The following is a 27891-nucleotide window of genomic DNA, read 5'->3' as shown; positions in this document are numbered from 1 at the left end:
TACCCTAGTTCAGTGAATCAGACCCTAATCCACCAGGCCGCTCAGCACTGATTTCCTGCTTTCACTGGTTCCCATGTGGCCTCTGAACAAGCTGTCGGCTCCTTCACTGTCTCCTCCTCTCAATGGCTCCAGCCGCTTAGCTCTCGCCTGGCCTCCCTGCTTCTGCTCTTGCCCCTGTGTCTTCAGTTCTCCGAGCAGCAGCCTTCTTTCTCTTTTTAAAATGTTAATTAGATCATAGTCCTCCCAATTCTTCATCATGGCCTCTAAGCCCCACACCTGCCTCTCCTCAGCCTCCCCTCCTGCCTTTGTCTCCACACTCACCTCACCGGCTCTTTCCTGCTGTTTCCTGAACATGCCAGCCTTTGCCTGTGCCAGCTCACCTGCCCGGACACTTCCTCAGGGCTCTCTGTGTCTCACTCCCTCAGTCCCTCAGGCTGCTGCACAAATGTCGTCGCTTCAGAGAAGTTTTCTCTGACTTCCCTCATCCATCCCCCACCCTCCCGCCCTATTTACCTGTTTTACTTTCCTCACTGCACTGATTACAAACTCACCTGGTGTTAAAGGTTTATTTGGCTGGTTACTGTCTGTCTCCCTCATCAAAATGTAAGCTCCACAAAACGAGAGATTTATGTTTTGTTTCCCACTGTGTCTCCCGCCCTCCCACACTGCCTGCTCAGAGTTGGTGCTTGTTAACAGTTTGAGGAAGAAAGCAAGCAAGCACATGGGAGGATGCCAAAACTTGACAGTAAAAGGTGTTAAAACACAAAATAACGTTTTAATAAATTTTCATGAGTAAATGAAACAAGTAGCTCCCTTATCCTTTAGGGGTAGGAGTGGGGAAATGGAGAGACAAGAGGGAAGAAGGGAAGATTTGATACACTCAGAAGACAGGCTGCTCACATTTCTAACTTTGGGTGTGGGGACTGTGACTTCTCTCATCCACTCCTAAGAGAGGATGACTCCGGAGTGTTGGGACTTAGGGGGTGGAGTAGAGAACGGAAGGGAACCCCCAACTAGACCTGGAAGCAGTGGGCTGGGCTGGATCAGTCAAATGGCCACCAAGTTTAACTGTAGTTACCTTAGGGCGAGAAATCTATGCTCTGTAAACACCTATATTTCTATAAATCTTACATTTTAAATTTAGGGGCTTTATTTCTTCATTTTATTGCACATTTTATTTTCATTACACTGGGCTAGGAGATAAAAGAGTTATGCACCAGTGTATAACAACTGTGCTATTCTGTTGTCTTTCAGCCTGAATCAGAATCCAGATTCTAATTGTCTTTAAGTTCAGGATCTGGATCAGAGTCAGAAGAGGTCAATGCTGCTGCTAGGGGTAGGGGGTGGGGCTGCTGGGACAATGTCAGGAAACAGGCATGGAGCTGACCCTGGAGGGGTCATGTTCCAGGACTCCCGTCTGGGTACCTGAGGACCCTTCATGTGGGTCAGGGTGGGAGGCCGACAGCAGAGCGTCAGAGCAGATGGGGATGGCATGGACCTGGGGCTGCTACTCAGGAGCTGGAAGGACAACCTCATCTGTACAGAGAAGACCTGAAAAGATACTGTCCTTTTAACTGTATCCCAGAACCTTGTGTAGGGCCTCTCCATGAGGACAGGGCCACAGCCGGCTCCTTGGCCTCTGGCTGGCCCTGTGAGTCCTGCATGAGTTCAGCCAACACACCATCTGGAGACAATGGGCTGGCTCTTCTTTCTGCCCCTCTGCTTGGGACATTTGGCAATTGCTTTAAACCGTTCATGGTTATTCTTCTTCAACTCTTCAGATTCAAGCAATTCCCATTCTTTTAGGAAAATCTGGTTCTCCTGGTTACTCCAAGTTTTAATTAACTGGTCTGAAGGTTTTTCTATTTCCTTGGTTTCATTTTCCTACTTAATTTCCTGGGGGTTCTAGTACTTTCAGTCTGAAGTCTCACTTTCTCCATTTTTATTTCTGAGTTTTCTCCTGGGATACTTTTCACTTCAGCCACAGGGCCTAATCCAGGGTTGCAGAAAACAGGCACTTGCTCTGCCCTCAGGGGATCTGGGAGGGTCAGAAGGTGCTGAGTGTGGAAATGTGTTTGCCCCTCTCTGCTTCTTGTAGTCTCTCGATTTTAGAACTTCTTAAATTTTACTACTTTAATTAGGTATTGGTCCTTTTGAAAATTTTCTAACTATCTTGACTGCATTGAGAGGAACAAAACTTTGGGCCTGGCCTTGGTATGCTAAGTGGTAAATGTTAGAGAGATTGGAGAGACAGCAGAAAGAAGGGTGAAAACTCAGGAGCCAGGGAAGTCCTGGACAGTACGGTTCACCCCCCCGAGGGCACCTCCGCTGCACAGCTCCACCAGGTGGCCAGGGGTCAGTCTCCATTCCCTTGGAATAAAGGACACCTACCTCTCAGTTTCTTCTACTCTATCCTCCACCTTTTACTGGGGGGTGACGTGGCGGGTCCACTGCCTCCTTTCCTTTTGGAAGCCTGCCTTACAGAGAAGTTCCCCATTGCTCAGATTTTGCTATCATCAAGTGCTGCCTCTGTGTTACAAAATGGCACTGCCCAGCTCTTACCACGTCCTTGTCTTCATCCCATCCTGCCCTCTGGCTGAGGTTCAAGGAATAAAAGTGCCCTCTGCAGTTGGCCTTTTTGGGACTTGGATTCTTTCCCTCCTGATAACATGGAGGTTCTTTTTCCAGAAAGGATGGCCCTTTGTTTCTGTAGGGAGGAATCAGAAAAGAAGGAATTCTCTTAACTTTCAACTCAGTTGTAGCATTTAATGTTTTTATTTAAGTTTGAAGTCAATAAGTTCTATAAAAATTTACAAATTTTTATGAAAAAGAAACCCAAATAAATAGTATTACCTTGTTGTAGTAATAGTTTCATCTGTAATCTCTTTGCTGCTTAATGAAACAGCTGAGTGAGGGTCTTTTGGAGTGAATGACCCCTTCCCAGATTTGTCCATTTTGCCTTCCTTGGGGAGGTCTAACTGCCAAAGACAAATGTGCCTTCTCCACCCCTGCTGCTATAATGGGATGCTTCCCTAATTTACGCAAGAGAATACAATCTTCCTCTTCCCTCTTCCAGAAGGAGCTCATAGACTTAAGCCTCTAGAATAAAATATAAACCCCTAGCTACTCCAGCAATGCAATATTCTCCTTCATATCTGGGTCACACTCTGCTAGTAGAAGTATTTGAAACAAAATCCCTCTTTTATAGCATTTATAGAAATTAGATAGGATTAAGATGGTGATTATCCTAAAACCTTATCCAAGCAGGTCTGTTTGAGACCGTGGCAGTTAGGAATTGTAGAGGAGCTTACTCCTTTGAATTCTAACATACAAGAGTGATTCTGAATCATTCTATCTTTTGAGGCCTTGGGCTGCAAAGTGAATAGGGCTTAGTTTCAATACTTCCTTCTCTCTCTCAATTTCAGCTCCTAATCAAGAGACAAGCAGCAAACTATTAAACCACGCCTCACCTCAAGGACACTGAGAAGTCCACAATGGCCAGTTCCATCTCTAACAGTCCTAGTTTCTACTTTAAATCACCAAGATCCTCAGGAGGCAATTAGTCATTCTCTCTGCTGGACATGCCAGCGTCAAGGATCTCTAAAAGCCCCCCAGCTTCTGCCACACTGTATTTATTCATCAAATTCTAACCCTGTTCAGGAAACTACTGCAACTTACTTGGGGCACTTATTTTTTTATAGAAAAATTTTTTTATAGAATTTTTAAAATTTTTTTATAGAGATGGGGCCTCACTATGTTGGCCAGGCTGATCTCAAACTTCTGGCCTCAAGCGATCCTTCCACCTCTGCTTCCCAAAGTGCTGAGATTACAGGTGTGAGCTACCATGTCTGACCCCAGCAGTTATTAGAAACAGAAAACTGTGAGATGTGCATCATCTGGGGGATGATCATGCTGGAGACTCAGACTTGTGGGAGGAGGGGGGGAAAGGCCATTTATTGAAACCTTAAAATCTGTACTCCCATAATATGCTGAAATAAAAAAAAAAAAAGAGAAAAAATAAATAAATAAAAAACATTTCCTTTGTTTCAAAAAAAAAAAGAAACAGAAAAATGGCGGTCAACCCCCCCAAAAATGTCATAAAAGTTCATTTTTCTTCCACTTTGCTACATTCTTTTTTTATTATTATCAACAGCCTTACCAAGATATTATTTACATGCCATAAAATTCACCCATTTTAAGCGTATAAGTCAATGGTTTTTAATATACTTACAGAGTTGTATAGCTACATCACTACAATCTAATTTAGGATGTTTCCATCAACCCCAAAACCTCATGCTCATTAACAGTCACTTCCCATTTCCATTCCCACCCCTACCAACCACTATCTACCTTCTGTCTCTAGATACTGGCCTTTTCTGGACATCTCATATAAAAAGAATCATATAACATATACTCTTTTGTGACTGGCTTCCTTCACTGGATAAAAGTTTTGAAGTTCATCCATATTGTGGCATCTATTAGTACTTCTTTCCTTTCAATTGCCAAGTAATATTTTTGGATATAGCACATTTTGTTTATCCTTAAGTCAGCTGATAAACATTTGGATTGCTTCTACATTTTGGCTATTGTGAATGCTGCTGCTATGAACGTTCGTGTACTAGCCTTTGTATGGATATGTATTTTCATTACTCTTGAGTAGAAACCTAGGAGTTCAGTTTCTGGATCACTTGGTAACTTAATGTTTAATTAACAGTTTGAGAAACTGCCAATTGTTTTCCAAAGTTACTGTACCATTTTACGTTTTCTCCAGCGATGTCTGAGGGATCATGTTACTTTTAATCAGATAGTTACAAAAAGGTATGTAGATATGTAGAGAAATCTCTTACTTTTAATTCCATAACTAGTTAATTGAGGTGACTCCCCATGTTACATGCACAGCAGTACGTACCACTTCTCTGCTTGTAACATCTGGGTATAGTAGTGTAACAGCCACTGCACACCACAGCTAGTCCCAAACTCCATTTATACTGCTCCGATTCAATTAAAACTCTCCTAACCTTTAATTTTAGTGCAAGTTCACAATTACTTTCCCTTTCTGTGCATGTTATTTCTGAGTGTGTTAGCTATTTGTTCTTTAAAACCAGAAAAGCCTGAGAGTTGCTGCCTCACCCCGACCCAGCGGTGGGTGACACCAGATCTAGTGCCACAGTGGAGCCCGGTGCCAGCCCCAGTGCTGACGCCACAGGCTGAAAAGAGGGCAGGGGATGGCAACACAGCCACGCACCTTAAAGGAAAGAAGAGCAAAGCTGTGGAGTAACAGGCTTACTTGTGAATAACGGCTGATTCTTCTTCCTGGGATATCAGAAGATGAGGAGGAGTTCTTGCCAAGCATTTCAAATCAAAACTAGTACTGTTAAAATTCACTTTCACTTTTAACCTTTAACAGGATAACATGTGTGAGGATGTTTTGAAAACAATACTAACTTACATTTAATACAGAAATTGTTATATACTGACTGCTATATAGAGAGTCCAAAATAACATCATCACTTCAAACTGGCATACATTCCTAGATGAGATTAGGTTTTGTTTTGTTTCATTTTGTTTGTTTTTGAGACAGGGTCTCACCCTGTCACCCAGATTGGAGTGCATTGGCAGTGGCCTGCCAGATCATAGCTCACTGCAACCTCCAACTCCTGGGCTCAAGCAATCCTCTTGCCTTGGCCTCGCCAAGTGCTGGGATTACCGACATGAGCCACCATACCTGGCTAAAATATATTTGTCTGTCTTTTCAGTTAGCTTTTGTCTTATCCTATATCCAAACTAAATTAGATATCACTTGTCAGATTAAAGTTTCTAAAAACACCATTTCCCGTATCTCACTCTCTCCTCAACTCTATTCCCAGACTCCCCATTCCCTGCATGATAAACTCCCAGGTCTTTATCAGGCATTGAAGGACCCTCACAAAAAGGCTCCAACCTAGATTCACAGACTGAATCAATAACTGACCGTCCATCCATTCATTACACAGACAAGCAAATAGTTGCAAACTGTGTGACAAGTGAAGAAGTACATGTATGTTCAGTGGTGGGACAGAGGAGGGACTCATCCATACTACCTTGTAGAAGGAGATGGTTTGGAAAGACTTCAGAGAGGAAGTCCTAAAGTGGAATTTAATAGAGTCTTGGAAACAGAGTTTAGCTCAATAAAAATATAGGAGGTGGACAGTCCAGACGGAGAACCCAGCATGTGCAAAGGCACAGACATGGTATGAAGAATACCATTTATTCAGGTAATTGTGCGAGATCTAGCATCGTTGGAGTACAAAGTATTAGGGAAGGAAAAGTCAATCCAACCTTGTATGTCATACCAAAGAAAATAGTTTTTAACTGAGGGACATGGGAACCACTGAAGAGAATTAAGTTGGGAAATAGCATGACACACCACATCAGTTCACCCTGCTAGCACCATACCACATGAGAGAAAGTATGGTGCTATGCTTTAGCATGTGGGCTGTAGAGTCAGAGATCTGAGTTCAATTTCTGACTCTCTCACTTTATGGCTATAAATAAGTGGCTTTCAACCTGTTGTGCACTGGAATCATCTGAGGCTTTTTTTTTCTTTTTGAGACAGAGTCTCACTCTGTCATACTGGCTGGAGTGCAGTGGTGCAATCATAGCTCACTCCAGGCTCAAGCTGAACTCCTAGGCTCAAGCTCTCCTCCCACCTCAGCCTCCCGAGTAGCTAAGGGAGTGGTGCCTAGCCACATCCGGCTAATTTCATCTGAGCATTTTTTAAAAATACTGATGTCGGCTGGGTGCGGTGGCTCATACCTGTAATCCTAGCACTCTGGGAGGCCGAGGCAGGCGGATAGTTTGAGCTCAGGAGTTCAAGACCAGCCTGAGCAAGAGCAAGACCCATTTCTACCAAAAATAGTAAGAAGTTAATTGGACAGCTAAAAAAAATATATAGGAAAAAAATTAGCTGGGCATGGTGGTGCATGCCTATAGTCCCAGCTACTCAGGAGGCTGAGGCAAGAGGATTGCTGGAGCCCAGGAGTTTGAGGTTGCTATGAGCTGGGCTGACGCCACGGCACTCTACCCGAGCAACAGAGTGAGACTCTGTCTCAACAACAACAACAAAAAAATCAAATGGGAACACTAGAAATAAAAAAACCATGATATAGAAGAATTGTTTGAGCACAGAAGTCTGAGGTTGCTGTGAGCTAGGCTGATGCCACGGCACTCTAGCCCGGGCAACACAGTGAGACTCTGACTCAAAAAAAAAAAAAAAAAAAAAATCATGATAACAGTGATGAAGATTTCCTTTGATGGGCTATTTAATAGATGGGGACACAGCTAAGGAAAGATTCAGTGAATTTAAAGACAGGTCAGTAGATCCAACTGAAATACAAATAGGAACAAATGAATGAAAAAAACACAAAAGAATATTCAAAGCACTATGGTATTGCGTGTGAGACATCATCAAGTAGTCTAACAGGGGTCCTCAAACTTTTTAAACAGGGGGCCAGTTCACTGTCCCTCAGACCATTGGAGGACAATAGTTTAAAAAAAAACTATGAACAAATTCCTATGCTCACTGCACATATCTTATTTCTAAGTAAAAAACAAATGGGCAAAAACACCCACATGTGGCCCACGGGCCATAGTTTGAGGACACCTATAATTGGAGACTCAGAAAGGAAAAAACAGGGAATGGGGCATAAAAGATATTTGAAGTGATATGGTCTAGAATTTCCCCAAAATAATGAAATACATAAAACCACAGGTACAAGAATCTCAGAGAACCCTAGGATAGAAAGAAAAAGTAAACCTATATACATCATACTGTAGCTAATGAAAACCAAAGATAAAGAGAAAAATCTTGAAAGTACCTGAGAAAAAAGAAGCATCATACACAGAGGAACAAAGATAAGAATTACAGATTTCTCATTGAAAAATAAATTTTTAAAAAAATCATTAAGTATGAAAAAATTTATATCCTTGTCTCCAGACAGAATTTTCAAAATCTAAGAGGTGCTATAATTTCTAGTATATTAACCATTACCTGCTCCTTTTACAAAATTCACTTTCTATGTATCTTTGAGGCACTTTAAGCCACTCATTTGGAGTAATAAAGTGCCTTGATTTAGAAATTCTTGGGAATCTTGAATGCAGTTGGGCCTTCTCAACCTCTTTAAATTCTTTCATTGTATATATTTTGCCTGCAGAAAGATTAGTAATCTAAATTAGCACCCTTAAATGCAATTGCCACTGCTCTTGGGCCATGAAATCACATAGCAATTAGGAACTAAGTACCAGTCTCACACTGAAGAAGAGTTCTTTTTTCATCATCCCTGTCATATTGTGCTTTTTTCAAAGGGTCACGAAATGGTGGGATGATAACCTACAAGAGAGGAACTTCTTTGAGTACTGGGATGTAGTTCTGAATATTAAACATTTTCAGTCTATCCTATCCATATGGACAGGACAGCCTATCCACATATGGCTCTTATGCCAGAAGAGTAAAGAATACAATACTTGTGCCACGGGCGGTGGCTCATACCTGTAATCCTAGCACTCTGGGAGGCTGAGTCAGGAGGATCGCTTGAGGTCAGGAGTTCAAGACCAGCCTGAGCAAGAGCGAGACCCTGTCTCTACTAAAAATAGAAAGAAATTAGCTGGACAACTAAAAATATATAGAAAAAATTAGCCAGGCATGGTGGTGCATGCCTGTAGTTCCAGCTACTCAGGAGGCTGAGGCAGAAGGATTGCTTGAGCCCAGGAGTATGCGGTTGCTGTGAGCTAGGCTGATGCCATAGCACTCTAGCCTGGGCAACAGAGTGAGACTATGTCTCAAAAAAAAAAAAAAAAGAATACAATACTTACAAACGTATAGCAGGCTTTCTATTACCGTGTATCCTCAAAAATAAGACAGGATCTTATATTTATTTTTCCTCAAGAAGCCACCCTAGGGCATATTTTCTGGGGATGTGTTGTTCTTTTTTTTTTTTACCGCTCCTTGACGAAATGTGTGGGTTGTGCAGATATGCTGCGTAGCCACGCCCATCACTATGTCTTATTTTCCAGGTAGGGCTTATATTGTGCAAATGCTTAGAAATCCTGCTAGGGCTTATTCTATGGGCAGGTCTTATTTTCGGGGAAACACGGTATGTATATTTAGCACATACAAACAGTTGGGAGGCTCTCCAATACTTCTCTTAACAAGGTGCTCCAGTCAAAGAGGCAAGGTTAGCTCTTGTTTCAAAGTGTAGGTTTAGTCTTCACAAATTCTTTTGTTGTTATCATATATTCCCAAATTTAAAAATTCCTTTCCCGTGCACAAAAGAAAAAATATATCCATATATTCATCTTATCCCTAACATCCATAATCAACAACACAATTAATGGTTATGCAAAACTTAACCAACATGATATTGAAAATGTAGATCACTTATGAGCCAAGGGATTGAAGCACCAAATCTATTGTAATGACCAATGTCATCAACATCCAAATGACAGTTCTACAAAAGAAAATGGCATTCAGCAACAATAACATTCATGATCTAGGCCTAGTCAGTGAAATTCTACCACAACCTACAAAGGCCACCCATGTATCTTTCTAATGATAATCAGGCTTGTTCTCTGGGAGGCTGAGGTGGGGATCGGCCAAGGTCAGGAGTTTGAAACCAGCCTGAGCAAAAGTGAGACACCACCACCCCCCCACCCCCTGTCTGTACTAAAAATAGAAAGAAATTAATTGGCCAACTAAAAATATATAGAGAAAAAATTAGCCGGGCATGGTGGTACATGCCTATAGTTCTACCCGGGAGACTGAGGCAGGAGGATCACTTGAGCCCAGGATTCTGAGGTTGCTGTGAGCTAGGCTGATGCCACAGCACTCTAGCCAGGGCAATGGAGTGAGGCTCTGTCTCAAAAAAAAAAAAAAAAATCAGGCTTGTTTTTCTGAGATAATTATAATATACATCATGGCTATTACAGTCAAAATAAACAGTGATCAGTCTGCCCTCTAGAATTTTGCTTTTACAGAAGTTATGAAGAGTTTACTCATTTCATGAGTAATGAATTCAATATAAAAAGAGACAAAACCAGTACTATCATTTTCAGGTTTTTGTACGTGACTTATTGACATATGAATAACAAATTTTAAATTTTAAATTGAAGAGAGCAATAGAGAACATTCTAGTTTTATCAGCAATTATAAGTCCTAAGACTCTACCATTTCTACTAATAAGTACTTGTAGACCATAAGAACCTAAATGGAGATGTTATAATCCAGTGGTTCTCAAAAACTGTTTTATTTCAAGATGTTGTTATGTCCAAAGAACTCCTGGATATATAAGTCATCTATTCATATTTACTATATTGGAAATTAATACTGAGAAAATTTTAAATTATTTATTATATTTAATATTAAGGCTACTATATTTAACATATATTTTTATTAAAAAATACTGTATTTTCCAAAGCAAAAAAAATAGGGAGAAGTGTAACATTGTTTTACTTTTTTGTAAATTTCTTTTAAGTCTTGCTTAACAGAAGACAACTGGATTCTCACATCTGTTTCTGCATGCAATCTGTTAAGACACATTTTAGCTGAAGTAAATGAAGAAAATCCATACAGAGATATGTAGTTGAAAAAGGAAGGAGTATTTTAACAACCTTTTCAGATCACTGTGGATATTCTTCTTTGATACTATACTCAAACTCAACAGGTGGTAGTTTCTTAAAGGTTAGTTATGATGTAGAATCTGAAACCACATCAATGAATTTTTATACTCTTCTACATTAAAATCCATGGTCTATCTTGCACTTTAACTGAATCTTTTTCCCATGCATGATTTTGTAACATCATGAATTGATCATCTGGGAAAAAAATATGGATCACTGAGTTACATATGCAAAATCTTCCAAATGTTTATATATTTCCTTATACAATATCAAAGAATCACATTCATTAATATCATTATTAATCCCACTGGTAAAGTCATTGAGTACAGGAACGTTGTCAGACTCATGATGGTGAATATGAGTTTTCCAAAATTCAAATGTTTTGCTTGAAAGCTCACATTTTTTCATTGGCAACAAATATTGTCAGTAGTGTTCCTTGAAGTGACAGGCTAACTTCATTAATTTTGTTATTTAATAACAGTATATTATATTCTTCAAAATTGCTAAGAGGGTAGATTTTGTGTGTTCTCATGTACAAAAAATAAGTAGCATCTCAGATAATGTATATGTTAATTAGCTAAATTTAGCCATTCCAAGCCAGTCACCCTGGCTCACGCCTGTAATCCTAGCACTCTGGGAGGCTGGGGCAGGTGGATCATTTGAGGTCAGGAGACCAGCCTGAGCAAGAGCGAGACTCCGTCTCTACGATAAATAGAAAGAAATTAATTGGCCAACTAATATATATAGAAAAAATTAGCTGGGCATGGTGGCACATGCCTGTAGTCCCAGCTACTCTGGAGGCTGAGGCAGGAGGATTGCTTGAGCCCAGGAGTCTGAGGTTGCTGTGAGCTAGGCTGACACCACGGCACTCTAGCCCAGGCACTCTGTCTCAAAAAAAAAAAAAAAAAAATTAGCTATTCCACAATGTATACTTATTTCAAAACAACATGTTTTATAAGATAAATATATACAGTTTTCATCTTTAAATTTAAAGAAAAAAGAAACAGAAAAACAGTTCCCGTAACAATATATTAAATTAGTTTCAAGAATGGGGGAAAAAGCAGTACTCACATGTCAAAAATGTTTTTTACTGCTTGTTCAAAGACATTATTAAGTGAAATTGCATTTATTTTTACTTGTGAGTGCATGGCAATGAAGAACAATGGCACAGTTTGGTGACATGACAAATTGTTCCAAGGTGCCAGCAATTGTACCCACCATTGCTTTTGCACCATCAGTACAAATGTCAACACAATGAAAAAGGTAAATAATATTTAGCAACTATTATGAAAATAGTCTCAGCCTAATGGACCTCCCAAAAGGGCCTCAGGATCTCAAATGTCCATGTACCTCACTTTGAGAACTGCTGCTATAGGTGCAAGGTGCTCAGATTACTTTAAGAGGTCACCTATAAACGTCACTTAGAAAGGCAGTATGGTAAAAGGACAAAAAAATGGAATTTTGATAACTGCTATAATTTGAATGCTTGTGTCATCCCCAGATTCATATGTTGAAACTAATCACCAATGCAATAGAATTAAGAGCAGGAATCTTTAGGAAGTGATTAGGTCATGAGGGTGGAGCCCTCATGAATGGTGCTGTTATAAAATAGGCTCAAGGGAGCTTGTTTGCCCATTCTACCATGTGAGGACACAGCTAGAAGGTGCCATCTATGAGAAATGGGCCATTACCAGACATCAAATCTGCTAAGCCCGTGAACTTGCACTTCCCAGTCTCCAGAACTAAGAGAAACAGATTTTGGTTGTTTATAAATTATGCAATCTAAGCTTTTTTGTTATAGCAGCAAGAATGGACTAAGACAGTATCAAAAAGATCTGGTTTCAAATCTCAATTTTGTTCCTTACTCTCTGTGTTACTAGTTAGTGTGTTTAAGATTCTAAACTCTCAGTTTAACTCTCACCTATAAAAATAGGGACAACAGTACACACACCAGTTTTTTTTGAAAAACGACCTAGAATTCCTGTGCAAATGCCAACAGTTTAAAATGTCTATACCCAAGGCAGTGTTTTCAGGGATTTTATTTCCTTTAATATTATACACAAATATAAATATTTGTTTAATATTAGCAAAAAGTGTGGAAAAATTGACTTTATAGTGAAAGTTTAAGTTTAAAAATCTATCTGGAGGATAATTTGGCAACATGAATCAAAATCATTCATACCCTTTAATCAGCAATTCTAATTCTAGCAACTTACCCTAAGGAAAAAAATAAGAAATAAGTAGCTGGGACTACAGGCATGTGCCACCATGACCGGCTAATTATATATATATATATATATTTTTTTTTTTTTTTATTAGTTGTCCAGCTAATTTCTTTCTATTTTTTAGTAGAGACGGGATGTTATTCTTGCTCAGGCTGGTCTCAAACTCCTGAGCTCAGGCAATCATTCCACTTCAGCCTCCCAGAGTGCTAGGATTACAGGTGTGAGCCACCATGCCCAGCCCATGGAAATGGGAAACTATTCTTAAAATATTTTTGCATGTTTCGGAATCACTAAAGGACTACTCATATATTAGGCCTCTCAAACCAACCCAAAACATAATACCAAAGTTAAAATAAGAAATCTACCCTACCTTCAGAAAATTAGGATCCTTTTTGCACATATAAAAAGGATCATACTCGTTTGGATCATAATGTTCTATAAATGCATTTCCCTATAAGAAGGAAATAAAACCACAAATAAGAACAAAAGGAGCACAATTAATTTTGAGTATATCAAGACTTGAGAGTCAAACACACAGTTCCTTACTTATACTTCAAAGTGGCATCAATGACAAATGCAAAAGGAAAGAAAATAACAAATTTGAAATTATTAAAGTAATATTATAGGGATGGAAGGAATCTACTTAAAATTTGTAAGATTTTAATAAAAAATGTTGGAACACTAAAAGATTTAGGAATTTGTTTATAAATATTTATTAGTCAATCATCTCAGGTCTTTTATAATGCTGGAAGAACAGAAATACTTTGTAGTTTTGCAATAATAGAGTTCCATAACAAAAGAAAAATGTGTCCTGAAATTAGAGTCCAAATTTTTTCAAATAGTAAATAATTACATGGGAAAAACAAAGAAAAATGGTTCTAATGTACACAGTTAAATCCAGACCTACTCCTTCTCTCTATCCTTTCCACATGCCCTATATTTAAGAATACTTTATAATAGGGTATAGGTTGTATGTGTGTACATATATATCCAAATAGCCTGCCTCTGTGTGTGTGTGTAAATGTACAGACACACACACAAGGGCAGGCTATTTGGATGATTATAAATAAACAAAGATAACTATAGGTTTTAAACCAGTTGAAAAAAGTATCAAATGATCTTAGTACCTTTTTATTTACATGTTTTAAAAAATCATCCGATTCCTCTTGTCTCCTTTTCTTAATGTTCTTATGTGAACAAACTTTTTCTATAATTTTCTTCTGGAGAGGATCTGCCACATGGTCAACCCATCTTTTATGTAATATCTCTTTTCTTCTTGCATTTAAGAACTCATGATGTTGTACATGCTTATCTAGTTCCTAGTAAACAGTATAGAAAAGACAAATATATTATCCTAAAGCATTCTTCTTCTAAAATTTTCTAAAACTTAGCACTCTGGGAAGCCAAGGCGGGTGGATCACTCAAGGTGAAGAGTTCAAGACCAGCCTGAACAACAATGAGACCCATCTCTACTAAAAATAGAAAGAAATTAATTGGCCAACTAAAAATATATAGAAAAAATTAGCTGGGCACGGTGGCGCATGCCTGTAGTCCCAGCTACTCAGGAGGCTGAGGCAGAAGGATCGCTTGAGCCCAGAAGTTTGAGGTTGCTGTGAGCTAGGCTGATGCCATAGCACTCTAGCCTGGGCAACAGAGTGAGACTATGTCTCAAAAAAAAAAAAGAAAAAAAAGTTAAAATTTTCTAAAACTTAAACTTCATAAGTTTAAATTATTCCTAAGAAGAATCCACAAAGGCATTTATTAATTTAATAATTTATTCGTCTTCTTCTATGTGACATATGCTATGCTGGAAACAAGGAATACACAAAAAATTGAGACAACATGCCTGCTCTCCCTGAGGAAACAGATAAAAAGCAAATCAAAAGCCTGGCGCCTGTAGTCCCAGCTACTCAGGAAGCTGAGGCAGGAGGATTGCTTGAGTCCAGGTGTTGGAGGCTGCAATGAGCTATGATGACACCACTGCACTCCAGCCTGGGCAACAGAGCAAGACCCTGTCTCAAAAAGAAACAAACAAATAAAACAAAACAACAACAAAAATCAGGGACTCAAATACATATACACAAATGCTCATTTCAGCATTATTCAATTCATTTTAGCATTATTCAATTCATTTCAGCATTATTCACAATAGTCAAAAGGTGGGAACAACACAAGTGTCCATCAACAAATGGATGAACAAAATGTGGTATATACATACAATGGAATATTTGGTCTAAAAAAGAAATGAAGTTCTGATATATGCTACGATGTGGACGAACCCTGGAAACAAATAAGCCAGACACAGATAAATAAATGTAGGATTCTACATATATGAAACATCAGAATAGGCAATATTCATAGAGGCAGAAAGTAAAGGTTACCAGGTACTTGGGGGATGAGGAAATGAGAAGTCATTGCTTATTGGATACAAAGTATCAGTTTGGGGTGATGAAAAAGTTTTGGAAATAATGGTGATAGTTATACAATATTGTGAATGTAATTAATGTCATTGAATGGTACACTTAAAATGGCAAATTTTACATTGTATATATTTTACAACAATTTTTAAAGATGATTAAATTAAAACAAAAAAAGTTTCCCCAATGGGCAACATTTGGGCTGGGCCTTAAAGAAGGAGGAGTTATCCTGGAAGAGAAGAGATAGCAGAGAATGAGGAAGACAAACATTCCATGGGGTGGGGGAATACAGGAGTAGAGAAGCAGAAGAGAAACACAACATGATCCAAATGGCAAGTAGCCTGCAAAGAAGCCTGATTAGGCTACAAGCGAGTTCATTCTCACCCAAACTGCTCACTCACCTTTCATATAGCAAATGAAATCATATGATTCTAGGATCTACATGAAATTCAAAATGAAAAAAATAAAATGTTATGAATGCTGAGGGGTTCTCTAGGCCACACCCCTTACTTAACTTCGGGTTATATCAACTTCAACCATTCAACCATTCCCAATAATAGTTCCTTTCCTTTTTAAAGAACTCTAATGAAAATTCCTAAAAGAAAAACAGATCACCCACTCTGGTGTTTAGTATACTTCACGTGGCTGTTCTTGTCTAATTAAGCCCATCCTGCTTAAACCCTTGTTCTTACCTTGTATACCTGAGTAATAGGTAGTCAGAGCTGTGTTCTGAAAACAGCTCTTCAGGATTAGCTCATTGATAGTGACTGTGTGGAAACCGCCAAGTCAAAGGAACAAGTGAGTTGAGGGAAATTGTTATGCCTGTCTGTGAAGGAATTCCCACAAAGTATAGGAAGAGAGGAATTCCATTAAAGCAATCTCAGAGATTCCTTAAGATTAATCCCAGGCACAAATGAGTATTTTTAATCCTATTTTCTGTATTTTCTACATTTGTTTATAGAATATACTTCATCTAAAAAGGAAAAACAAAATTTAGTTTCTTTTTTTTTTTAGATGGGGTCTCTATTGCCCAGGGTTGGAGTGCAGTGGCTATTCACAGATGCAATCACAGCTCATTACAGCCTCAGACTCAGCGGCCTCAGGCAATCCTCCCACCCCAGCCTCCCCAGTAGCTGAGAGGACACCACCATACCTGGCTCACAAAATTTAATTTGTAATTGAGATGCATTTTGTAGCCAATTCTTACCTTAATGACATACTTTTCTCTGTATAATATTGATTGAATAGCTGCATCAGTATCTTCTTTGGCTAAGTTCTAAAAGAACAGAATTAAACTATGAAAGTCAAATCTTGAAAAAATTAAATAATTAGTACTATCTGGCCTCATTATATTTTGTGTGAAAAACATATCTCTGAAAAATTCTCTGTAAATCCAATTTTTCTACTTCAAATAACATCATCAAGTGCTTTTTAAAGAGTATTTGACTCTCTGCTCTGGGCTACAGCAAAACATTACTCAGCTCACAGATATTCTGAGTCTTAGAATGGTCAAATGACTTGCCCAGAATCACAAGGTAGTTAGAACCCACCTTTTGTCAAATCTTATAAAATGTTTTTACCTTTATGGGTTAAAATAGATACAATTAGGCCTCTATTTGAGACTTTTTGACTACATAAGAAAGACTGATCTTCCCAGCCTTTATTCTCACAGAACTAGCTAAGACTATGTCAACGGTCTCACTAAAAGTTTAGTGCCACCTAAGGTAAACTGTGTACCTAGAAGAAATGTCACTAGTGTAAAACATTACAAGGTTTTAGAATGAGTTTCTATTCAATTGCCTTCTGTTCTTCCATAATGAAATCACCTACCAATTTTGTTTTTGACAATTACTTAAAACATAAGCTAAAATATAAAGACTATGGATATAAAAATCAAGGAAATTAGTTATATTTTTATCCATAAACTTTATAATCAAACAGGTGACTGGAACTTCTCAAAATAAAAGCTCTTATTTTAATAAAAAGAAACTTGCTCATAAAGTCTTCTTACACTCATTTAATTAATTTTTCCATGACAATTGACAAATTACCTGAAAGACCGAAACAACTTTTCTCATTAGCTAAATGTTAAACACTATATACCTATGGGAAAACTACCCAGAGAAACAATGAGCAAGCAAATACATAAAAGAATTAGGGAATCCATCCCTAGAGGTCACACAGCCCCAGGAGTGTTCCCTTTCACATGAACCAAAGTAAAACATCCCATAGATCACAGAGCATAGAGTTGAGTACTTGGAGGGGTTTTGTATCAGAACTAGAACAAAACTGGCCCCATGGTATATGCTGTCATGGTCCTGCCCAACAAAATTCAGAGTCAAGACCTGAAAGGATCCAGCTGTGTCCAAGTAACTTAACTGCATTCCAGAACAAAAACTGAGAATATTTGTGGGAAATAAAAAATATCTAGCACTCTACAAGGTTAAAATTCACAATGTCTTGCATCCAGTCAAAAAATCACCAGACATGCAAAGAATCAGGAAAATTTAACCAAAAATGAGAAGGAAAATCAATCAAAACTGCACCAGAAATGACATTGAATAATTATTAAACCAAGACATTAAAATAGTTATTATACCTGTAGTTCATAAGTTCAGGAAGCTAGATGAAAAAGTGAACCTGTTGAGACAGAGGAAGATATAACTTCTAGGACCCAGATATAACTTCTAGGGATGAAAATTACAATGCCTGAGACGAAAGATACACCAGATAGGCTTATCAGCAGATTAGACATTACAGAAGAAAAGGTTAGTGAACTTAAAAGTACCGCAGTAGACATTTTCAAAACTAAAATGCAGAGGGAAAGAAAAAATGAAAAAAATTAAGAGTATCAGTGAGCTATGGGACAATGAATATATATATATGTAATTATACTTTCCCAAAGGAAGGATGGGATAGAAAAGTATTTTAAGAAATAATGGCTGAGGCCGGGCATGGTGGCTCACACCTGTAATTCTATCACTCTGGGATGCCGAGACAGGCAGATTGCTCAAGGTCAGGAGTTCGAAACCAGCCTGATCAAGACCCCGTCTCTACTAAAAATACAAAGAAATTAATTGACCGTCTAAAATGTATGTATACAAAAAATTAGCCAGGCATGGTGGTACATGCCTATAGTCCCAGCTACTCAGGAGGCTGAGGTAGTAGGATCGCTTGAGCCCAGGAGATTGAGGTTGCTGTGAGCTAGACTGATGCCACGGCACTCACTCTAGCCTGGGCAACAAAGTGAGACTCTGTCTCAAAAAAAAAAGAAATAATAATGGCTGAAACTTTTCCAAATTTGTTAGAAACTATAAGCCCAACAGATAAAATAAGTTCAAAGAACTCTAAGCACTGGAGAAATTAGGACCCTCATGAGAGAGCCAATGAGAATTTATAATGGTACAGCTGCTGTGGGAAAGTTTTTCAGTTCCTCAAAAAATTAAACATAGAGTTACCCATATGACCCACAATTTCATTCCTAGGTTTTATACCTAAGAGAACTAAAAACATATGCTCACATTAAAAGTTATACACAAATGTTCAGAGCAGCATTATTCATATTAGCAAAAATCTAGAAACAACCTAAATGTCCATCCACTGATGAATGGATAAACAAAATGTGGTGGCCGGGCGCGGTGGCTCAAGCCTGTAATCCTAGCACTCTGGGAGGCCGAGGCGGGCGGATTGCTCCAGGTCAGGAGTTCGAAACCAGCCTGAGCAAGACCCCGTCTCTACTATAAATACAAAGAAATTAATTGGCCAACTAATATATATATATATAAAATTAGCCGGGCATGGTGGCGCATGCCTGTAGTCCCAGCTACTCGGGAGGCTGAGGCAGAAGGATTGCTTGAGCCCAGGAGTTTGAGGTTGCTGTGAGCTAGGCTGACGCCACGGCACTCACTCTAGCCTGTGCAACAAAGTGAGACTCTGTCTCAAAAAAAAAAAAAAAAAAAAAAAAAAATGTGGTATTCATACAATGGAATATTATTTGACCATAAAAAGGAATAAAGTACTGATACATGCTACAACATGGATGAACCTTGAAAACATTATACTAACTGAAAGCAGTCACAAAGGACTGCATATTTCATGATTTCATTTGTACAAAATGTCCAGAATAGGCAAATCTGTAGAGATAGAAAGTAGATTAGTATTCCCAGTTGCCAAGGGGAAAGAGGATTGGGGAATGACTGTTAAAGGGTTATGAGGTTTCTTTCTGGGGTGATGAAAATGTCCTGGAATTATATAGTGGTGACAGTTGCACAACTTTGTGACTATACTAACAATGAATTGTACACTTTAAAATAGTGAATTTCACAGTGTGTAAATTATCTCAATAATAAAAGCCCAACAATAAGGAAAAAAAAAAAACAGTTTAAAATTGCCGATTTAAAAATGGACAAGAGACTTGAACAAACACTTCACCAAAGAAGATACATAAATGGCCAGTAAGTCTTCAAAAAATGCTCAACATCATTAGTTATTAGGGAAGTACAAATTAAAACCACAATGACACTCTGGGAGGCCGAGGTGGGTGGATTTCTCAAGGTCAGGAGTTCGAAACCACACTGAGCAAGAGCCAGACCCTGTCTCTACTAAAAAAATAGAAAGAAATTAATTGCCAAACTAAAAATATATATAGAAAAAATTAGCTGGGCAAGGTGGCACATGCCTGTAGTTCCAGCTACTCGGGAGGCTGAGGCAGTAGGATGGCTTGAGCCCAGGAATTTGAGGTTGCTGTGAACCAGGCTGATGCCACGGCACTCTAGCCCAGGCAACAGAATGAGACTCTGTCTTGGAAAAAAAAAACAAAAAAACACAGCCGGGCACAGTGGTTCACGCCTGTAATCCTAGCTCTCTGGGAGGCTGAGGCGGGCGGATCCTTTGAGCTCAGGAGTTCGAAACCAACCTGAGCAAGAGCGAGACCCTGTCTCTACTATAAATAGAAATAAATTAATTGGCCGACTAATATATATATAGAAAAAGTAGCTGGGCATGGTGGCACATGCCTGTAGTCCCAGCTACTTGGGAGGCTGAGGCAAAAGGATCGCTTGAGCCCAGGAGTTTGAGGTTGCTGTGAGCCAGGCTGACGCCATGGCACTCACTCTAGCCTGGGCAACAAAGTGAGACTCTGTCTCAAAAAAAAAAAAAAAACACAATGAGGCCAGACCATGCCTGTAATCCTAGCACTCTGGGAGGTTGAAGCAGGAGGATCACTTGAGCTTAGGAGTTCGAGACCAGCCTAATCAAGAGCAAGACCGCATCTCTACTAAAAACAGAAAAATTAGCTGGGTGCCATGGTGCATGCCTGTAGTTCCTGCTAGTTGGGAAGCTGAGGCAAAAGAATCACTCAAGCCCAGGAGTTTGAGGTTTTAGTAAGCTATGATGACACCACTGCACTCTACCCAGGGTGACAGAGTAAGACTTTGTCTCAAATAAAATAAAAAAAGAACACACAAGGAGATGCCACTGTATATCTTTTACAATGTCTCAAATTTATAAAGACTATACCAAATGTTGGCTAGAATATTTAACAACTAGAAATCCCATATACTGCTAGTGGAAATGAAAAATGATTCAATGACTTTGGAACACAGTTTGGCAACTTCATAAAAAGTTAAATTCATTTACCATATGACCCAGCCATTCTACAGCTAGACATCTACCCAAGAGAAAGCATATGTCCATACAAAGACATGTACATCAATGTTCAGAACAGCTTTATTTGTAATAGCCAAAAACTGGAAACAACCCAAATGCCCATGAACAGGATAAACAAACTGGGATATGGCTATATAATGGAATAAAGTATTGATAAATACAACGACATGGATGAATTGCAAAATACTTATTCTGAATGAAAGATGCCAGACAAAAAGAAAAGAATACATACTGTTAGGTTCCATTTCTATAAATTTTTTTAAATGACAAAGCAAAGCTTAGTGGCTGCAGAGAACGGGGAGGACAAGAAGGGAGGGATTACAAAGCAACAGGATGATTAGAAAGGGGAGTGTTGAGTATGTTCACTATCTTGATTATGGTGATGGCTGTGTATATATATGTAAAAACTTAGCAAGTTTGTACACTTTAATACGTGCAGTTTATTGTACATCAATTATACATTAGTAAGACTTAGAAAAAAGAAATTATAATCTAAAACCAACACAACATATCAAATTTTGAGTGATGCAGCTAAGCAGTGTTTCAAGAGAAACTTATAGCTGTGTTATATTAGAAAAAGTATATAGTAAAAGATCTATGATTCCACTTTAAGAAGCTAGAAAAATGAACAGCAAAGTAAATACAAAGTTAGTAGAGCAAAGCAGATAATAGAATGAAATAGAAAACAAGCAACACACAAAAAAATATTCAGCACAAGCCACTTCTCACTGCAACTACCCAAGGAAAAACCTCAAAATGCCGTATTATTATTATACCTCCATAAAAGAAAGCCGCTGTGGTTCCAACCATTCTTTCGAGGTCTTGACCTTGAACAGATGGTCACCACCTGCATGTCTCATTGTGGTCACAAATAATGAAGCCCTTTAAAAAAAAACTAAAAATTAACTTACTTGGTAATCAAAATTCACAATCATCTAATTTTCTCTTCTGTTTAATAATCAATAGTTGTGACATTGCACGGACTTTGAGTGGGTTTGGAACATTAGCCATCCATGCTTTCCCTAACAAGAGGCCTTCGCAGTAGGCTTATGATGATGGTTTCAGAGCCAGCTTCCTTTAAGGAGGGGAGATTCTCTTTCAACTAATCCCCGTGGAGTGGCCGCCCACGTCCTCCTACGAGGTATCCCATTCAAGCCAGTGTGGCGATGGGCCTCTGGGAGTCCCATCGTCTGACTTCGGTGGCTGCGCAGCTCAGAGAAAGAAAGGAGAGGCTTTCGGTAAAAACGGGCGCAAGGCCCTCCCCAAGGCCTGTCCCTGAGGGGGAAGCCGTCGTTAGAGGCTGCGCTCCGCAGCACCCACTCCCGGAGTCGGCGGGAGGCGCACGGCCTCCACCCCCAACACTGTGCCCGGGCCTCGCGCGGCCGCGGCGTGCCTGGGAACCACCCCGGCCCGGCTGCGAGCGTGCAGGCCGCGACACACCTCTCTCCCCTCCCGAGGCCGCCAGGGCCTGCGGCTCTCCTGCCCCACAACCGGGTCGGCCAAACGGCCCAAAGCGCCGGAGTCGTCTGGCTGTGGCGGGAAGTGGCCCCTGCCCGGCCGCCCTCAGCTCGAGCCCGTCCCTTCGGAATGTGGCAGCGTTGGCGACCACTGTCTCCGGGACGCAGTCCCGCGCCGCCCCTCCCCCTTGGAGTTCGACGACGAGTCTGTGGGCGGCCCCGCGGGAGCGGCCTGGGCCCGGAGCCACGCGCTACCGCGCCCCTGTCGCCCCCTCGGGCTCAGGAGAAACCAGGACGCTGCTGTTGTCGTGGTTGCGAAGGGGGGTGACGGGCAGCTGTCACGGCCAATCCCGCCGCCTGATCCCGCGTCGGTTGACAGGCGGGTCCCTGGCTCGCCAGCCCCTCGCGGAGGCCGGGCTCCCCGACCGAGAGGGGGCAGCGTCCGCTCCCTGGAGTCCTCGGTGCCGTGCGTGCGTCTCCCCGGCGACAAGCCTGGAAATTAACCGCTCACTCACCCCGGGGCCCGGTCGCGGTCCTGCCCCGGGACACCCCTCCTCCCGTGGGCCGCACCCCGGGAAGGGAGTGGCGGGAAAGGGGCTACGGTGGCGGTTGTCCTGGTGAGGACGGACCAAGACTTGGGGACTTGTGGAGAAAATGTTGGTTTAAGTGCCTTAAAGGTGTTTTCAACCCATTGGGGTGATGATCAGTGTTCATAGTCGGCGCTGAAGCAGGTCAGCAGGAAGGGAATGTGAGGATTCATGACCCAGCACATCTCCTTAGTCTTGTTTACTTAGCCAGGCGGTTCTCCATCCTGGCTGGGTTTTGTTTTGTTTGTTTTTAAATCCCAGATCATTCTAACGCAAATCTTTGACATAGTGAGCAAATTAGAAGGCTGTGATTTTCCAAACCCAACTTCATAGACCTGTGTATGCACTGTGATTTTTCTAGGATTCTATTTCCCTCTTTGAGTATTGGTGAACGCTAGATGATGGGCCACTATTTTCCCTCTTCATCTTTTCAAAGTACACATGCTAATATTAAAACAGAAGCGTTTTAGAGACATTTGTATTTGCATGCCTTGCCTTTTAAAAGCTAGCCAGTGGATCTCTTCAACTAAAGTTTCCGTTTCAGAGCTGAGTGGGCATGAGCCATTTGCAGAACTTACTGTTAGATACACTCCTGGGAACCAAGCATGTGGACAGTGCAGCCCTCATCAAACTCCACGAGTGGAGCCTGTGTGTAGCATCACCAGGATTTAGTGTAAGAAAAGACAAGTTTGGATATCAGGCTCTTTTTTTCTTCTTAAGACAAAGTCTCCCTCTGTTGCCCAGGCTAGAGTGCTGTGGAGTCAGCCTAGCTCACAGCAACCTCAAACTCCTGGGCTCAAGCGATCCTACTGCCTCAGCCTCCAGAGTAGCTGGGACTCCAGCACGCCTGGCTAATTTTTTTGTTTGTTTGTTTTTTAGTAGAGACAGGGTCTCTCTTGCTCTTGCTCAAACTGGTCTCAAACTCCTGAGCTCAAGCAATCCTCCTTTCTTGGCCTCCTAGAGTATTAGGATTATAGGTGTGGGCCACTGCACCTGGCCTGGGTATCAGCCTTTTAAATGAACTTTTTTCTATAAAGAGCCACAGCAAATATTTTAGATTTCTGGGCTGTATACTCCCTGTTACAACCACTGAACTTCAGTTGTAATGGAAAAGCAGTCATAAAAAATACACAAAAGAATGGGTATGCCTGTGTTCCAATAAAATTTTATTTATAGACACTGAAATTTGAATTCCATATAATTTTCAAGTGTTACAAAGTATTATTCTTTTTTTTATTTGAATTCCATATAATTTTCAAGTGTTACAAAGTGTTATTCTTTTTTTTTTTTGTCCAACCATTTAAAAATGTGAAAACCATTCATAGGTTGCAGGCTATAAAAAACAGCCCGCAGGGGAAATCTGGCTGGCCATCAGCCATCGTTTGCCAATTCCTGGTCTAACTATTTAACCTCTCCAGGTAATGCCCAGTGATGTCCGAAGACTTGTGAATGGATTTGCCAAGAACCCCTTGCAAGCCCGAAGAGAAGGACTGTATTTCAAGGAAAAGGATTACAAATGTGTCCGGGCAGATGAATATTCTCTTTATGCTAAGAATGTGAGTGCTCAAGATTTGAAGACAGCTAAGTGAAACTATAAAAGAATTTGACTCCAATTTTCTTTGTCACACACGATCCTCTCTATAAAACAAATGAAAACCATTACTGTCTTGAGACACTGGGACAGCAGTCTGGTGCCAGGAAGGCATGTGTGAAAAAAAGCACTATCAGAGAGCCTGGCTTTGAGAAACATTCATTTTAATTTTATTTATTTATTTTTTGAGACATAGTCTCACTCTGTTGCCCAGGCTAGAGTGAGTGCTGTGGCATCAACCTAGCTCACAGCTGCCTCAAACTTCTGGGCTCAAGAAATCCTTCTGCCTCAGCTTCCCGAGTAGCTAGGACTACAGGCATGCACCACCATGCCCGGCTAATTTTTTCTATATATTTTTAGGTGGCCAGTTAATTTGTTTCTATTTTTAGTAGAGACGGGGTCTCACTTTTGCTCAGGCTGGTTTCGAACTCCTGACCTTGAGTGATCCACCCGCCTCGGCCTCCAGAGTGCTAGGATTACAGACATGAGCCAAAGAAACATTCATTTTAGAATCTACCAGCTAAACCTTACCTGAACTGTCTCTTTGCAGTACACTACAGTCCATCCTTCGTACTCTACCCTCTTCCTTTAAGGAAAAAAACATATTGATACGACTCCTGTGCTTAAAACCTCTGTTGACTCTGTTGATTATAAGGAATGAAGGAGATGAAATTCACATTCATTGGATGCCCCATATTATGGGTTAGGCACACTTCACCCACATTATAAACTAAATAGCCTCATTTTACAAATGAGGAAACTGAGGTTTAACAAGGTTAAATAACTCTTCCATAGACATGTGGCAGAAAATGGAGGTGCTAGGAGTCAAGCCCAGAGCTATCCAATTCCAGATTGTCTTACCTTTCCATTTTATCTCCTGTTCTGATTGCGATAGGGGTGTCTTATAGTCGACTGGGGAACCTGTTGAAAATACATATGCTGTTATTACAATGGTCTGAAACTTTTTGAGGAAAGGCAACTAAATTAGTAGAAATGAGTGGACAGTTCAGAAACATATATATTTATGGAAATCATGAAATGGTGAAAAATATAGCTGGAGCATAACTGCTGGTCCTGTGATTAGAACCAAGAGCAGGATATTCTATTTTATTCTTTATCCAGGAAAACACTGGTGTGATTGTTGTGAAGACCCATCAGTATCTTCTGGTGACAACTTACACTGAGGGCATGTATCCTAGTGTCTGTGTGGAAGCCACAGAGAAGCTGGGTAAGTTTGCCTCCCAATGGCTGTCTCTATTTCCTGTGGTAGTCAGGCCTTCTGACTACAAGTGACAGAGATCCAGGTCAAACCAGCTAGGGCAGAAGAGAGGAATTTATTAGAAGAATACTGGGGTTACTTACGGAACCACTGGAAAGAGAGAGTGCAGTTGAACCACAGGGAAAGTAGATTTACTTATTATTATTATTATAATTTTCTCTCTAAAAAAAAAAATACATGACCACTGTGGAAAATTTGGGAAGTAAAGAATTATGACCATTTAAAAATTTTAACAATGGGCTGGGCATGGTGGTTCATACCTGTAACCTAGCACTCTGGGAGGCCAAGGTGGGTGGATCACTCAAGGTCAGGAGTTCGAAACCAGCCTGAGCAAGAGCGAGACCCATCTATATTAAAAATAGAAAGAAATTAACTGGCCAACTAAAAATATATAGAAAAATTAGCTTGGCATGGTGGCACATGCCTGTAGTCCCAGCTACTTGGGAGGCTGAGGCAGGAGGATCGCTTGAGCCCAGGAGTTTCAGGTTGCTGTGAGCTAGGCTGATGCCATGGCACTTTAGCTTTGGGCAACAGAGTGAGACTGTGACTCAAAAAAGGAAAAAAAAAATTAATGATGAAAGATTCTAGGAGGATGACTATTTATTAATTAAAGAAAACTTTTAGACACTAATTAGATAAAGGATACTATGCTGCTTCTCTAACATAAATTATTCAGGTTTGTTTTTAAAATAAATATATTAGTGAATCACAACATTTGTAAAGTGTTAACATCTTTAATTCTAGGTCCTTAGTTTAAAAAAAGAAACTTAAGTACATATTATGACTTATTTATAGCATTACTATTGAGTTATCAGAGAACTATAACTTTTTCTTAAATTTCTTATTACCTCTCTATAAACTACAGTTGAGAGATAGACTTAGCTCCTTAGAAACCAACCAAATTTCCTAGTTTCTTCATTTAAAAGTTGTCTCACTCTATAACTAAAACTATGTGCTAAAGAACTGGGCTCTGTGTTTTGATAGATATAGAGATAGATAGGGATATAGAAGTAGATATTTCATGGTTTTGATATTTTGTTTATTCTCATGAGAATTTCATCTGGGATCTTATTGCCAAATCTGTAACATAGATCAGTGGGAAAATATGATTCATTTTGCAGAATTTTCCTTATAGTTAACTTCTTTGGACTATATTTCTTTTGTGACTTCATACCTCCCTATTCTTCCACCATTTCCATCTCTCATGATTGCAATAGAGGAGGCAAGTTAAATAAAACCCAGCATTCAATTTAAGAAAAGTGAAGCATTAGTTTTCTAAATTTTTTAAGATTAATAATAGCTTGTTAAAAAATGAAGTACTGTAATCAGTTTTAAATCTAGGTCATAGAATTCACATAGGAGGGGAGGGAGGGCACCAGGTTCTTTTGTTCCCCTGAGCCCTCTCTTCTCACTCCCTTTGCCCAGCCATAGGCATCCTTTGTCCTCTCTTTGCTTGGATAACCAGTTCATACTCGAGGACATCTCAAATAATAAATCTTGTGGCATTTGTTACTATGAAATAGAATTGATGTGTATATATATATTACCTATTATCTCCCCTACTAGACAATAAACTCCAGGAGAGCAGGCACTATGTTTTAACTACCTAATCACCTATGTATCTGCAGGACCTAGCACAGTGGCTAGCACACGGTAGTCACTCAACAATGTTTATGGAATAGTAAATGAATTGTAGTGATAATTTACTACTCATAAATAATAACCATGCTCTGCTTATTTTCAGGAGACTATCTAAGAAAAAAAGGAAATTAAATCATCAGAGACCTATGAAAGACAACTTTATTATTTTAGAAGAACGCTTAAAGAACATCTTAAAGAGAAAAAAAAAACAAAACCTTAGTTTGTGGTTGAAAAACACTAGGTAGAAGATACTAAAGAAGAAGAATGAGTTAAGGAAGCAATTTTTCTTATTTCAAGAGATCCTCTTCTTCAGTTGGAATTACTTGACCAACTTGTTCTTTAAAAAAAAAAAAGTGTTTTTTAAGTCTTGGTCA

General features: G+C 39.8%; 2 protein-coding genes across 5 annotated transcripts in view; one reads left to right on the top strand and one right to left on the bottom strand.

The window, feature by feature from the left end:
* Window positions 1-22830, bottom strand: part of FAM228B (family with sequence similarity 228 member B) — a 25160-nt gene extending 2330 nt beyond the window's left edge. The window contains exons 1-9 of one of the 2 annotated variants that reach the window (XM_012788089.3): window positions 22403-22830; window positions 21739-21844; window positions 16503-16571; window positions 14006-14197; window positions 13249-13329; window positions 8281-8368; window positions 8030-8186; window positions 5288-5398; window positions 2563-2707 (exon numbers count right to left, since the gene is read on the bottom strand). In XM_012788089.3, the coding sequence (XP_012643543.1) occupies window positions 2563-2707; window positions 5288-5398; window positions 8030-8186; window positions 8281-8368; window positions 13249-13329; window positions 14006-14197; window positions 16503-16571; window positions 21739-21822 (927 nt within the window). In that variant the 5' untranslated portion in view covers window positions 21823-21844; window positions 22403-22830. Of the gene's footprint in view, window positions 1-2562; window positions 2708-5287; window positions 5399-8029; window positions 8187-8280; window positions 8369-13248; window positions 13330-14005; window positions 14198-16502; window positions 16572-17894; window positions 17907-21738; window positions 21845-22402 lie in introns of those variants that run through there. The other variant, XM_012788092.2, reaches the window with a different exon arrangement.
* Window positions 22821-27891, top strand: PFN4 (profilin family member 4). 3 transcript variants are annotated; one of them, XM_012788095.3, is made up of 5 exons: window positions 22821-23036; window positions 23551-23679; window positions 24425-24562; window positions 25720-25825; window positions 27621-27891. In XM_012788095.3, the coding sequence occupies exons 2-5, from the start codon at window positions 23563-23565 to the stop codon at window positions 27647-27649; spliced, it is 390 nt and encodes a 129-aa protein (XP_012643549.1). In that variant the 5' UTR covers window positions 22821-23036; window positions 23551-23562; the 3' UTR covers window positions 27650-27891. The 3 variants fall into 3 exon arrangements, with proteins under 3 accessions (XP_012643549.1, XP_075856701.1, XP_012643548.1); XM_076000586.1 differs by having other exon boundaries at window positions 22821-23075; XM_012788094.3 differs by lacking the exon at window positions 22821-23036 and adding an exon at window positions 23061-23150.

Source organism: Microcebus murinus, chromosome 3 (genome assembly GCF_040939455.1).
Source record: "Microcebus murinus isolate Inina chromosome 3, M.murinus_Inina_mat1.0, whole genome shotgun sequence".
Classification (NCBI taxonomy): domain Eukaryota; kingdom Metazoa; phylum Chordata; class Mammalia; order Primates; family Cheirogaleidae; genus Microcebus; species Microcebus murinus.
The sequence above is the reverse complement of the archived record's forward strand: the minus strand, read 5'-3'. Positions and strand labels throughout refer to the sequence as shown.

Bases quoted from the DNA above. Each gene is read 5' to 3' on its own strand.
- PFN4 (XM_012788095.3), top strand. From the start codon at position 23,563: ATGAGCCATTTGCAGAACTTACTGTTAGATACACTCCTGGGAACCAAG. The intron at 23,680-24,424 runs GTAAGAAAAGAC...TAACCTCTCCAG, and splicing joins TAGCATCACCAGGATTTAGT to GTAATGCCCAGTGATGTCCG. The intron at 25,826-27,620 runs GTAAGTTTGCCT...GCTTATTTTCAG, and splicing joins GGAAGCCACAGAGAAGCTGG to GAGACTATCTAAGAAAAAAA.